The sequence below is a fragment of the Copadichromis virginalis genome, linkage group LG1 (assembly GCF_057382275.1).
Source record: "Copadichromis virginalis isolate Kocher_CV1m ecotype Utaka linkage group LG1, C_Virginalis_male_GT1.1, whole genome shotgun sequence".
Lineage (NCBI taxonomy): Eukaryota > Metazoa > Chordata > Actinopteri > Cichliformes > Cichlidae > Copadichromis > Copadichromis virginalis.
In genome coordinates this window covers 37,756,095-37,769,824 of record NC_140618.1, presented here as the reverse complement: position 1 = coordinate 37,769,824, position 13,730 = coordinate 37,756,095, and the positions used below count along the sequence as shown (strand labels likewise).

General features: G+C 39.9%; 1 protein-coding gene across 1 annotated transcript; it reads right to left on the bottom strand.

Moving 5' to 3' along the window:
* Positions 1–5,242: 5,242 nt before the first annotated feature.
* Positions 5,243–12,125, bottom strand: ctsd (cathepsin D). Its single transcript, XM_085461571.1, has 9 exons — positions 11,933–12,125; positions 9,470–9,626; positions 8,166–8,289; positions 7,904–8,022; positions 7,631–7,830; positions 7,127–7,249; positions 6,264–6,408; positions 6,051–6,149; positions 5,243–5,783 (listed from the first exon to the last, which is right to left on the bottom strand). Exons 1-9 carry the CDS (start codon positions 11,992–11,994, stop codon positions 5,622–5,624), a joined length of 1,191 nt encoding a protein of 396 aa, XP_085317697.1. The 5' UTR covers positions 11,995–12,125; the 3' UTR covers positions 5,243–5,621.
* Positions 12,126–13,730: the final 1,605 nt, after the last annotated feature.

Sequence of the window (13,730 nt, the reverse complement as noted above, 5' to 3'; positions counted from 1 at the left end):
GGACCCATACCATAGGGCAACTTCAATCTGGTGTTCCGCAAAACCAAGCTGCAGCATTATTTTGAGTAAGTCCAAGTACAATCTCCAAATTGAAGGCCAAGTTCCATATAACAGGGGATGTCAAAGAAAAGCTGCTATGTGTGCGTTCCAAGAAGACGACACCGCAAGAAAACTGTTTCCTCGCCCTGTCAGCACGTAGGAAGTGGTCTTCTACAGAAATACAGAAATGCATCTCCTGCTGCATAGGGCTTTAATATCTGCTCTTCACCATCAGACCTATTCGAGTTGATTTTGGCAACTTGTGCACTGGAACCTGAAGATGTAGAGTTATATTCAGCAGTGAGTCCAGATTCTTCCTATAACACTTAGGTCGAAGTGTGCATGGAGAATGCTATGCTGACTGCTTTTGGTGGAGGCGTTGTTATGTTGTGGGGCGGTATTATCCTCACTGGAAAAATGTCATCATTGGATGCAGAGATATCGAGATGAGATCCTGAAACAGCTGGCATTCCCTTATCTCCACAGCCAAGTAGCTAACTCTATCCTCCGAGATCACAGAGAGACTGCCTCCAGAATTTGAGTGGATTTGTTGAGGCTGGCCTGCCTGCAGTCCTGACTTCAACCCCACTGAACACTTGTGAGATCAACTTGTTTTTCATGCTGAAAAACAATTTGACATTGGCTGACTTGCAACAAATGTAACTTGAAGAATGCGATCTCATCCCACAGCAGTGGGTGACCAAGCTAATGACCCGCGTGAGAAGGAAGTGACCGGCTGTTGTGGTTGTGTATGGTGCTTCCACATGTTACTGAGGCCCCTGCTTCCTAAATTGCAAATATGTCTTGTCTCTTCACACTTCAGTCATCCAATTCGATACACAACATCAAACATCAGTCAGCAGAATAATTTGTTTGGCATTGGAAGAGAAGATTTAGCAAGTTTTTCATGGGCACAACCCACATACTGAACTCTGCTGCTCAACCCACAAATGCAGTTTCTGTACAAATGTGGCAACAAATAAACAGGCTTTCAGGTGGTATAAGATTCACTTCAGGTTATATTGTCATTAGCATTAGAAATCATGGTACAAACTACAAAAGCAAATCACAAAGTATTACTAATAAACCATTTTCATTATCGTAAAGTGACTGGCTCCACTTTCTAAAAGGCACCATTTATACAGAGGTATAAGTGGTAGTCAACAAACCCTTTTATGTCATTGGTAATTCATTCTGTCTTCATTGACTGAATTCATACTGAATCCATCAGCAACTATAAGTTTGAATGTATAATCATTATCATAAAACAGACCATTCATTTTGCAGCTATAGAAGCTTTGATGGTGTTAGAGCTACAAAACTAAAATGCATTCATTCTAGTTTTGGGCTAAGTCCAGTTAATTCTCGGCTGCGGCTCTTTGACATCTTACCTTGCAATATAAACGTGACGCAGCATGGGAGACACTGGCCAAAACCTCCGACTGAGACAACAACAGTCAAGCAATGACACAATCAAGAACAACTGAACATTCCAACATTCACTGTCTGCAAATATCTCTCAAAGCTACATCTGTAAAATGTAATTTATCAAGTAGTTTCTCATGCATAAACTGCAAATAAAGAACTCATCTTCCATCATTGTCCCAGCAAACCTCTTGGATGTGGGAGGGAGATCCCATCGACACTATCATTTATGTCAGACAGCAAGAAAAACCTCCCCCGCTGGTGATGCTAGCAGCTTTTCTGTCTTTGGGCTGTAACGGGGTGTGGATTGTGGTCGATTCACAGCTTCTTGTAGCCTACAAATGAATACCATTTGCATTAGTGATGGGATTTCCGGCTCTTTTTAGAGAACCGGCTCTTTCGGTTCGGCTCACTAAAAAGAGCCGGCACTTTCGGCTCTGAACCGGCTCTTCAGGTTGTTTTGTTGCTTTAATTAATTTATTATTAACAATAATATAAAATTATGCACAAAAGGAATTACTAATGTAAAAACAAAGTGGTTTTACTTATATATGTTTATATATAAATATTTACGGTGGCCCCTAGAGACAAAACGCGTACAAACTCCAAAACACATTTCTAGCATGAACTGAACTTCCAAAACAGAGCTACCAGATCACTTAAATTACACAACTGAAAGCATATGTGTGTTGTTTGTGTATTTATACACAAGCACTCATATATATTCAAATAATTAAAAAAAAATGTTTATTTACCTGTTATTACCACACACCAAATCCAGTCGTTGGTACTTCCTGGCTTGTGTAGCCACTAGGTAACAAAAGCTCAAAACTGCACCCTAGCATTCTGGAGCACTTCTGTTGTCTTTTGTACGTGTTTTGAGTTTTTATGTGCTTCTGAGTTTTTACGTGTTTTGGAGTTTTTACGTGTTTTGGAGTTTTTACGTGCTTTGTCTGTAGGGGCCACTGTAAATATACTTTTATTTATTCACTCCACATAAAATGTAATAAATAAATCATATAATACAAAAAACAACTATTCACAGTTCAACTTTTAACTATTTAAATTTTCAGCTTTTTCCTTTAAAATTTTTAAAGTGAAAAAACACAAAACACTGCAAACCACAACGCAATTAAATATAAATTAAACTATGAAAACAAAAAGAACGTGCACATTCTCTGTCATATGGACCTGCATGAATAAACTTTCTGAATCCTTTATCATCTGCAACTGAAAATAGTTGTGGATGATTACTATACCTTTCTAATGTGACGTTGTTGTCCCTGGCTCTCTTTCTCTCTCCCTCCCGCTCTGTTCCTGTGCTACTGCAAGTGTAACTACCGCCCCTCCCTCCTCTGCTCAGCGCAAAGCAGAAGGCTCGCGTGCGGAGTGAAGCGGAAAAAAAGTGAGAGAGACCATGGTTTCTGCATGGTGTGTCATAAATATTACAACATCATATACAACCAAAGTTCTAAGAAAGTTTGGACACTATTTAAAACGTAAATGAGCCTGTATTTTATTCACAATAGAATGCAGGAAACATAGCAGCTATTTAAGCTAAGAAACATAAATATTAAGCTAGGCTAATGTTTACATTTTTTATATCTTTATGCTTAAAATGAGAAATAAACTTCCTGTGCATGTGTTTGTCTTTCACCTATGTGCTTTTTTTGTCCATGTCAAAAATGTTGTGACGGTTAGCAGAAGGTAGGCTCTTGATATCGCCTCGTAACAAGCGCACCAAACATTAGCTATGCCACAGGAGCGGATAGGAGTGGTGCTAAGGGCTATGTAGCCTAGCTTTGCTAACTAGCAGTACCTGCTACTTCTTCCTGCCTGATGTTAGTAAAATGTGATTCTACTTAAACAGCGGAGACCTTAAAGATTATCTTCTATCCAGTAAAGTGCCTTCACACTATGTGCCTACTGCAGTCTGCCTTTGTGTGCTTCATTTTTCTATAAGCCATTAGCAAAAGATTTATTGACACTAAATAAACCCACTGATAAGTGGTGCCTTATTAGAAAATGGTAATGTGAGGTTTTTCTTTGTTTTTTGGTTTTGGTTTGTTTTGTTTTTTTTTGGGGGGGGGGGGGGGGTGCATTAATGGGTTGGGGGTTAGTTATCAGTATTCACTTGATTATCATGTATTTGTATGGTTTCAACATTGAAATTTCAGGAACTCAACCCCACATTGCAACACAAATTACCCATGCTAAACACCAGACACCCCAAAGTGTCGCCTGGTTCTGCTTTTAGCAGCAGTGAGTAACTTCTTTGTGTAGAGCTGTCATCATTTCCACACACAGTGTTTATGAACTTTATGAAACTAAAGCGGTTTTGTTGTGATTCCAGGTTGAGAAAATGATTTGATGGTAAAACTTTATCTACTGAGTACTAAACAGCTGTAAAGATTTTATATGTGTATTTATTACTGCTGTCAGTGTTAATCTCATTAAAATGACGTTAACGCTATAACCGCATTAACGCGGCAAATCTCACCCCATGCGTGGGGCTGCATGGCGCTAACACTTTAAAGAGCTAACTGTGCTAACGCGTTGACGCCGTGCAGCCCCACGTGGCGTTAACGTTATTTTAAGGAGATTAATGCTGAAAGCACTAGTATTTATATGTATTTATTGAGAATGTTGGTTAAAATAACTACTTTTATGGGGAAATCTATGGTTTATGTATAGCTGATATTTTGTACATTATAGTGATTGATGTAAAGCACTTGAGGGAATAATAAAGTTTGAGTCTTGTTGGTTGTCGCACATTTTTATTCACATACTATAAAACCATCTTCCTGTACAGGGAAGTGGTTTTAAGAGGTCCTTAATGGAGATCTGGGGTCCAGAGAGTTGAAGGAGTGGTAATTCTGGGTTTGTCAACTGTGAGCTGAGGGAAAATATATATGTTCTGTTTCAGAAAGAGAGTTAAGCTAAACTCCGAGTCATCTATCTGGGTAATAGACTCTGTAAACCTAAGCTACGTACTGGCAGCTTTTATTTGACAGGTTCCTCTGATTCCTGCCCTCCTTCAGGCAACTGACTGACATTTTGCAGTTTCTTATTCAGTTAATATCAAAGCAACAGTTTTATTAATCTGTGGAAATGTGTGTCTTTACAAACATAATATAATTTAGATTATTTTTATATTTAACATATTTGCCAACCGTTAACTCAAACTACAGCTGTCAGCCTCATCCACGCGCTGGAATATTTACTATACTATACTGTAGGACTCAGTTAATAAAACAAGGCTTATGGACAAACACTGATGAACCTTTAATGGGAAAACACCTCACACTCCTGACATGTTGTTTGAGAAGATGTGAACGTTTGACAGTGAAGATCGGTGTCAAATGGTAAAGAAAGCTGTACTAAATGTAGTTTAATTTGACTCTTTGATTAGTCTGGATGTGTTCCAAGCTAGGATTCAATAAAATGCTCTTAAACAATTTTGAAATGTACAATAGACAATAGTGCTCAAAGTTTGAGCTTCAACAGCTCACCCCCTGCATATCACCAAATTCCTCAGTGGATTAAACTGGAGGCTTTGCTTCATACTTAGCCATTGTCATGATGACTCATGGTGAAGCACCACTGGCGATGGCTTACAGTTAGCATCCACAAACGCCCTAACTCTGATCTGATGACGTAACACTTTTCAAAACAGACTTTTAGACAACAGGTGGAAATGTGTACTTTTCTAAAACTTACAGAGACTGTGTCTTTAAAAGAACCACCCAAAATCAATTCACTCAAAACACAAAACGGATCATATTTTAAAAATTGTTTATTGAAGCTAGTCAGATTAAAAGACACACCTATCAGTAGTAGATACCATCTTCCTCCCAAAAATACAAATTCAAAAGTTCTTTTTAAAACAAATCCCTGATTAAAAAAGAAAAAGGATCACTTGAATGGGCAGGAAATTTATAATCGACTGCTCTTAGACACTTATCACACAACTCACGAAGTATCCTATTTGCTTCTCCTGCTCTTGGAAATCTTACATATTGTTCAGATCAGTGCATTTAGTCTATTCCATAAAATCTATTGCTCTATACCGTTTGATTGCAAAGCAACAGAAAACGTGTGCAGCTTAGATTTGTAGCGTTGCACTTGGACATGCTCCTCAAAAGTGCAGGATGGGCTCATTTGGATTTAGCAAAGCCCACCCTGTTGTTGTCACGATCAAAGACTGTGTAGTACTGGCCAATGAAAACGTCTCCCAGAATCCATAGGGGCCCAGCAGGTGGAGGGATGTCCAATCCCATGAAGCCACTTAGACAAATAGTCTTCCCAGCCTGACTCTCCTAATAGGAAGACAAAGATAAAGTCAAGAACAGGTGAACATGAAACGACCATCTTTTACATAATTCAGAGAATCTGAAGCGCTCGTGAGCAGGAACGAGGAAAACAAACTGATCCCTCCTCAGACACGAAGCCAGCCCTCTGCCGGTTGTGCTAAATCCAACAAAACTGCATTTGTTTGGACTTTAATGACGCGAAACACAGTCACAGTGTTGTTTTGTCACATCAGATGGGGACGCTCTGCCGCCCTCTGCTGGAAACAGTCTCACCTGGAGGACATACTGCTCTCCAGTCAGAGTGTAGCTCTGTCCGCCTACGTTGAAGGTGATGACAGGCAGCGATGGGATCTTACTGCAGTTCACCAAGTACTAAAACACACATTTCAACAACACTTTGTTTTGTATTGTATTTGTGTGAGTGATGTTTGAAGGATTTTATATCACAGTGTTATTCAGCAGATTAAAGGTGAGGACTGCTCTCACCTCTCCCTGGATGAGCGGGATGGCTCCGATGGCCTTCTGCAGGGCCTTGACCTCGGCAGCGGGGCCAGTGATTAGAGAGGTCCCAGTGTCTACGATGGCCTCACAGCCGCTCTTGCACAGACTCAGCTGGCTGCCAACTGTCATCCTGTCAAACACATACAAAAACATTCACGCTACACGAAGACACTCAACTAAATGTCCTAAATTTTAATCACTTTGGAAGAAGTGATTCAAACACGTACTGACTGAAACTCCTTCAGACTGACCTGTTTGACCAATTTGTGTTCATTTGCTGTCCAACATATTTCAGACTTCAGGTACTGATGCAACTGTTTTAATAACCATTCATTCAATACGGGATGCAGGGGGCTAAACTCTGTCATAGCTTACATGAAAGTTAATTTCAATTTTGGTGGGTTTTTGGTGATCAAGCTGGGCCACCAGATATCTCGTTCTGTCCAAACAAGAACTAAAAATCAAAGATTAAACTTCTGATGATGATGATGCAAAACAAAGCAAAGCAGTGAATCTTCAGACATGAGACCAGAAATGCTTGCTTAGCAGTGCCTAAATTAAACAGTGTTGTAATGGTTAATCCCCCCACATGTGCTAACTGATGCTAAAATAGAATTATGTTTTAGTACTTGAATGTTACGCTTGATTCATTTCTGACATCTGGAAGCAGTCCAATGTGCCACATATGAAAACATGAATTTCAGTAGTTTTTAAACACGGTTTTCTTGTTTTTAAACGACAGGTGGTCTGATAAGTTTGTTAAACACTCGATAAACATTTTTCAGGTGAATGTTTTAAGCATCGCTTCAGAAATTAAGCACGTATGAGTACGATATCTGAGCCTTTACCCATCCATGTGGACCTGCCAGTAGGCCTGCCGGCTGATGTTGGCATAGTGGAAGTCACCGTCGTAGTATTTGGGGTCGGTCCCTCCCAGGAGCAGCTCACCACCAGGTTCTGTGTCAGGGTTCCTGATGAACAGCAAGCTTTGATATTAGCACCTGCCCAAGTGTTTGTCTGAAAACACTTAATCTTAAAGGGAGAAACAGTCGTGTGATTTTCTTGTTATGTAAGAGATTATCCATTCAGACCTTCAGCAGCATACAAAACACTCAGTTAAACACAGCAAATATAAAACAAATAGCAAAAGTACCAAAAACCTGGCACTGACATTACCCACAAGGCTCACTGCTTCACTAAAAACACTTGTTTGTCCATCTTGGTCTTTTACAGCTGTGTCCCGTTCACACTAACCAGCAACACGTCAACATAAGGTTAGAAAACATGAACTCTGAGCAGGTCACTCTGCAGCCCAACACTCTGAGCTTGAGCTTAGAAACGGCTGCTCTCACCTGTTCAGGTAGAAGGAAAAGACGTTCTTCTCCACCTTCTTCTGGTTCATGATGTTGTCAAACACCGGAACCACCCCATCCACGGAGATGCGCGGGTAGGCCATGCCGAGGATCCCGTCGAACTTTGCTGCGATGAAAGCGACGCCGGGTTGCTTGATGGCCTCTCCAAAGATCTGTTTTTCTATTGATATGTCTCCAATCTGAAAGAGCAGGACGAATAATTAGAAGGAACTGACTCCGACTATACACTAATGTGGGACCGCTGAAACTTACAGTGCATGTATCCTGACTGAGGTAGCCCGACAAACTGCCAGATCCATACTGAATGGCAAAGGAAGTTCCATTCTTCACATATGTGCTGGATTTTGCAGAATTATATTTGTGGTGAAGCCCTGAGAAACAAAAACACACATTTTAATCCGTCTCTGTAATCTGTGCTTTGTTTGTTCAAACAAATCTTCTTGTGTGATCACAGGTAATCTGATTCTGCACGGCAACGCCATGAACGCCTTGTGTTTTGGAGCTGATAACTTACAGCATGCTATGTCGAAGAAAGAGCAGTGAACAGAGGGCACCCATAGGTTGGAGGAACCCGTGTCAAACACCACGGTAAACTTCTGAGGAGGTGTTCCCAGGGTAATCTCGCCATAATACTGGGCCTGGATGGAAAAGGAAGAAATCGATCAGTTAGCTGAGCTGAAAGAAGAACTATGCAGCTGATCTTCTGTTATAGTAACCTAAAGAGGACCAGGTCTACAACAAAGTCTCATCGTACATGTAAAAGTGAGCCAGCCTGTTTTTACGTCTGTCAGTATCAGCACATGTTATTAGGACGCAGGTCAAATAAGAAGTGAGTCATAGCAGTAAATCAGCTGCTACACAAAAGAAATGACTACCCCATAAATTCAGGACATGAAGCAAACTTCCATTTCATGTGACACAAAATCTCTCAGATCGAAACCTTCATTGCAAAATAGTGTCGACATTTCTGCCCAGTCACTGCGGTCACACAACGCTTCCTTTTTCTGAGCAAAATGTAGAAGTCACGTTCCTTTGATTGCTCCAGTGATTGATTTTGGCTGTTCACAGTTTAGGTTTGTCTGTGAAGACTCTCACGTTTCAGCCTTGCAGGGACACAAATGTCAAACTATGATGGAAAAGCAGCAGGAATACTAAAACTCATGAGCAGACAGCAAGCAGCAGTTTTCTTATGATAGATAACAAGAAGACAATTAATAATTTCACTTTTGGTTTGATTATATAAAAGAAAAACCATTTAAACCTCCCTGTTTTCTGGGTAGATTAGGCTGAAACTAATACAGAGCAACTGTCATGTTATAGATTCGTCCTGTTATAACGGTTATTATTAGCTTTAGTTTTTGTTTAAACCTTGATGTTTTTGGTCTACTCAAAATTGTAAGTCTGGTTTTTGTCTCTTTATAACCTATAAAAGCTGACTGAGTATTTGAAGACAAAAGAACTGATTCCACGATGTGTTGAGTAAAACAGTGCTAACCAGTCTTCTGTAGGCTCATTAGGATCCTGCAGCTTCCAGATCAATGAGTCAGCTGTCAGATAGTCCCTGTTCCTCTTGTGTCTCTCAGTCTCTCACTGTGAATCAGCCTTGTTAAAAAATATAATGTGTTTGCTGGGAATGACTCTGCCTGACAGACGAGCCTATTTTTCCAAACTGCTGGAGGATTTACAGAGGAAGGCTGAGGCAGCCACAGCACAAGAAGACCTTTGTTGTGGCTCTCCCTGCGAGGGTTTTAAACTTGTGAAAAGTGCATTAAGGAAAGTGAAGACTTTAAGGTTGCCAGTTTGGAGAGTGACGCTTACATCAAGGTAGTTCTTAAGGGTTTCTGGAGTGGGTCCGTTACTCGAGGGGAAGCCAAAGTTGTACTTAAGGGAGTGTTTGTCAGCCACAAGCTCCTTGATTCCTTTCCCCGAGTCGGTCAATTCACGTCTGATGGAACGGAATTTCTTTAAGGGAATTCTGAAAAGAGGAAAACAAAATTAGACTGCTCTGTTCATTTGCAGTGACATAACACAAGTCTGAATGCCTAGATCTGTGATCTGCAGAAATGTAACATTTCGTGTTCAGTTGGTTCAGAAAGTGTGGCGACACGTTTAGAAGCACACCAAAGCTTTAGCCTCCCTGTGAGCTTAGCCGTGAAGGCAGCTACCTCCTGGGCCTCCTGAAAAACTCCAGTTTCTGCCTTCACAAAAGATTTACATAAGTTCCTTTTTTTAAATCAAAAGAATAAATCACTCATTATGATTCTGTTAATTACTAACATTAGGGGTGAAGCCACTTTCCCCAGTGCCAGCACTATAAGCTGTAGCCAGTAACTGTGTGCTGTGGCCTCACCTCTGCAAATTCAAGCCCCTGAACTGCACCTGTTGCCTGTATTTGTGCTCTTGGAGTATTTTCTACATTTTCATGGAAACTCTGTGCTTCAGTTTTGGTGAGCGATATTAGTTCAACTATTAATCCATTACTTAGCGTTAATTACCAGAGAGAGTTACATCAGTACAACACGACTGTACTGATGTACAGTCGATGTTGTGTGGGGTCGAACACAACATCGACCCCACCCTCAGGTCGATGTTGTGTTCACTTTTAACAGTGAAGCTCAACCTTCTCTGCTCACACTGCACAACCACAAACAACCTGCCCAGTGACAATTTTAAAAGTATGTCTTCTATCAAGTTTAAACCACGGGGAAAAAAAGAGAAAATCTTCAGTCCACTGAGTTTCCTTTGTGAAATATTAACACATTTTAATACTAACGCCTCGCAGATAAGGAAGTAGCAAGTGGGCCACATCTTATCTACAAAATGTTCTGCAACAGGGCTGCAAAAATGTGCACCACCCATAAGGCAAGCATGACATGATCAACTTTAAAAAATATTTCTTCTGCCCTCTTGAAATGAAAATGCTAGTAGGGTTCATTGCTTCTGTAAATGTAAACTAGGCGTAAACCCTTCTACTGAAAGTCCCTCTATTTTACTGTAGCTATGCAGGAAACAAACATGTGACCCAAAGGCTTCAGGAAACACTAATCACCATCTTACTGCTACGCTTAAAACCAAGACGTACAACAAAATCCCATACTGAGTTTTTAATGTTCATCTGACAATTAATTACCAACAACAGAAAATCTGAGAATGTCAGAAAACAGGCTGTCGATTAACTCTACTCAGAATCTGAGCCCTGCTTAATTTAATGTATAATTTAAAATGGATAAAAGTCATTCTTCTCAATCTAAATATTCCTTTATACTACGTATTAAATACATGTGACTTCACCTATCACATATAATTCTTCCATGTTAGCCCTAATTTAGGTCTAAATTCACACTCAGTAATAATGTCTTATTATTATTATTCCTACATTTATTCCTATTAACGACAATGGTACTAATATTAGTAGCAGTAATAGATGTGGTAGTAAGTATAAAGGAGGGACCGAGAAATTCGATTTTCATAAATACCAAAACCTGTTTTAATACTGAACTAGTGGGCTTACTTTGTTCTTCAACTCACGTCTGGGATCATGATTTTATGGCAGTAGTTGTTACTGAATAGGATTGTAAATATATTTCTTTCAGCATTCCTTCATACCGGCACCTCCCTCCCTATATATTCATCTATAGATCTGTTTGTGTTATAAATATAGTTTTCGTGTCTGTCTGCGCATGTCTGTTCAGCACTTATACACTTATTATTATTAGACCCAAAGTAAACACAAAGACATTTAGCTTCACTGTGGCGCTTTTAACGGCTCCCAGGCAGGAAGAAAAACACCTGTAACAGGCACAGTCCGCACAGTAGGCGTTTTGACATGTTAGTGCAGATAAAGCTCAGGTGTATTAATTACAGCTGTTTTCAATTTGAGAGCCTTCTACACGCCATGTTGTTCTACCGGCCAACCTAGTTTACTTTACCCGACGAAAGTGAGCCATAATAAATGATTAATTACGTCTGGATTTTCTGGAAGCGTCTTTGCTTTCCGCTGATAAACAGCTGTGTGTTTGGACGACGGGGGGCACAAGTCACAAGACCAACAGACAAAGAGAATACCATGAGCACACGGGAGACGATGCGGGCTTGTTAGCTAAAACAAGCTGAATAAATGTAAGAATAAAGCTGGCTGCCTGCTACCAAAAACAGCTCCTATGAAGCACAGCCTGACTGTCGCGTATTGCAGTGTTATTCATGGTAAGTTGCATTACAGACGAGCTAGCAGTGAGTCCAGCCGAAATAACAGGAGGCTAACAAACGGAATATTTCCCTTACCGCACCAAGGCGTCGTTAGTCAAGGCTAACGCTGCGATGACAAACAGGAATAAGGACCTCATTGTAACGGCTGGAAAATCACAGAAACACACTCCACAACAATGACTGAGCACTTCGCCTTGTTGACCACAAACAGCCGACTTTAATCAGCTGACGGTAGTCACCTGCCCAAAAATGAAGTCACATCCGGTTTTTTACCGGCTTGTCAGCGGAAGTAGAAAGTTTTAATTTTTAGAGAACCGGCTCTTTCGGCTCCAAACCGACTCTTCAGGTTGTTTTGTTGCTTTAATTAATTAATTATTAACAATAATATAAAATTATGCACAAAAGGAATTACTAATGTAAAAAAAAACCCGTGGTTTTATTTATATATGTTTATATCTAAATATATACAGTGGTCCCTAGAGACAAAACGCATACAAACTCAAAAACACATTTCTAGTGTTAACTGAACTTCCAAAACAGCTGCCTAGATCCCTTAAATTACACAGTTGGAAGCATATGTGTGTTGTTTGTGTATTTATACACAAGCACTCATGTATATTCAAATAATTAAAAAAATGTAAATGTTCATTTACCTGTTATTACCACACACCAAATCCGGTCGTTGGTACGTCCTGGCTTGTGTAGCCACTAGGTAACAAAAGCTCAAAACTGCCCCTAGCATCCTGCACTTCTGTTGTGTTACTACGTGTTTTGGAGTTTGTACGTGTTTTGGAGTTTGTATGTGTTTTGGAGTTTGTACGTGTTTCGGAGTTTGTATGTGCTTTGTCTGTAGGGGCCACCGTAAATATACTTTTATTTATTCACTCCACATAAAATGTAATAAATAAATCATATAATACAAAAACCAACTATTCACAGTTCAACTTTTAAGTATTAAAATTTTCAGCTTTTTCCTTTTAAACAAATTTAAAGTGAAACAACACAAAACACTGCAAACCACAACACAATTAAATATAAATATGAAAAAATATGAAAACAAAAAGAACATGCACATTCTCTGTCATATGGGCCTGCATGAATAAACTTTCTGAATCCTTTATCATCTGCAACTGAAAATAGTTGTGGATGATTACTATACCTTTCTAATGTGACATTGTTGACCCTGGCTCTCTCTCTCCCTCCCGCTCTGTTCCTGTGCTACTGCGAGTGTAACTACCGCCCCTCCCCCCTCTGCTCAGCACAAAGCAGAAGGCTCGCGTGCGGAGTGAAGCGGGGAAAAAAGTGAGAGAGAGGGTGAGAGAAAGAGAAAAAAAACCCCATGGCTCTTGATAAGGAGCCGGCTCGCGTCATTCACTTCAAAGAGTCAGCTCTAAGAGCCGTTTCGTTCGCGACCGACACATCACTAGTAAGTACTGAAAGGATTAGCCGAGTGTAATATATTGACTTTTTGGTGTTAATTACTCATTAAGCACAATTTTACAAAAAATTGTAATTTAACCTTACATTGTGCTAGTCCTTTTAAGCATATCAGTTCACATCTTTACAGAAGCCATTCAAACATTAAGAAATAATCAGACCTTTACTTTCAAACAAAAGGTTTTACAGTTTGTGAATGCTGATGGTCAATCACTGCTTTTTGAGCAATCAGACCATGAACCAGTCCTCTGACTGTTGGAACGTGTCACAAGACCCAACATGAAACCACTTCTGCATATGTGTTGTAGAGTCGGCATTGTTTTTCCCTCAAAAATGTGTTAAGGTGCTTTTATATAAAAAGTGATATGAACAGTACTCTTGGAAGTCACATGCTAATAGTTTTTTGTTTCAATCTACAATCACAAAAAATCTCTTT

What these genes read in the sequence shown, in the direction of transcription:
- ctsd (XM_085461571.1), bottom strand. Translation starts at nt 11,994, where the DNA reads ATGAGGTCCTTATTCCTGTTTGTCATCGCAGCGTTAGCCTTGACTAAC. An exon ending in ACTAACGACGCCTTGGTGCG is followed by an intron (nt 9,627 to 11,932) that starts GTAAGGGAAATA and finishes TCCTCTTTTCAG; the next exon opens with AATTCCCTTAAAGAAATTCC. An exon ending in TTTTCCTTCTACCTGAACAG is followed by an intron (nt 7,250 to 7,630) that starts GTGAGAGCAGCC and finishes GCTGTTCATCAG; the next exon opens with GAACCCTGACACAGAACCTG.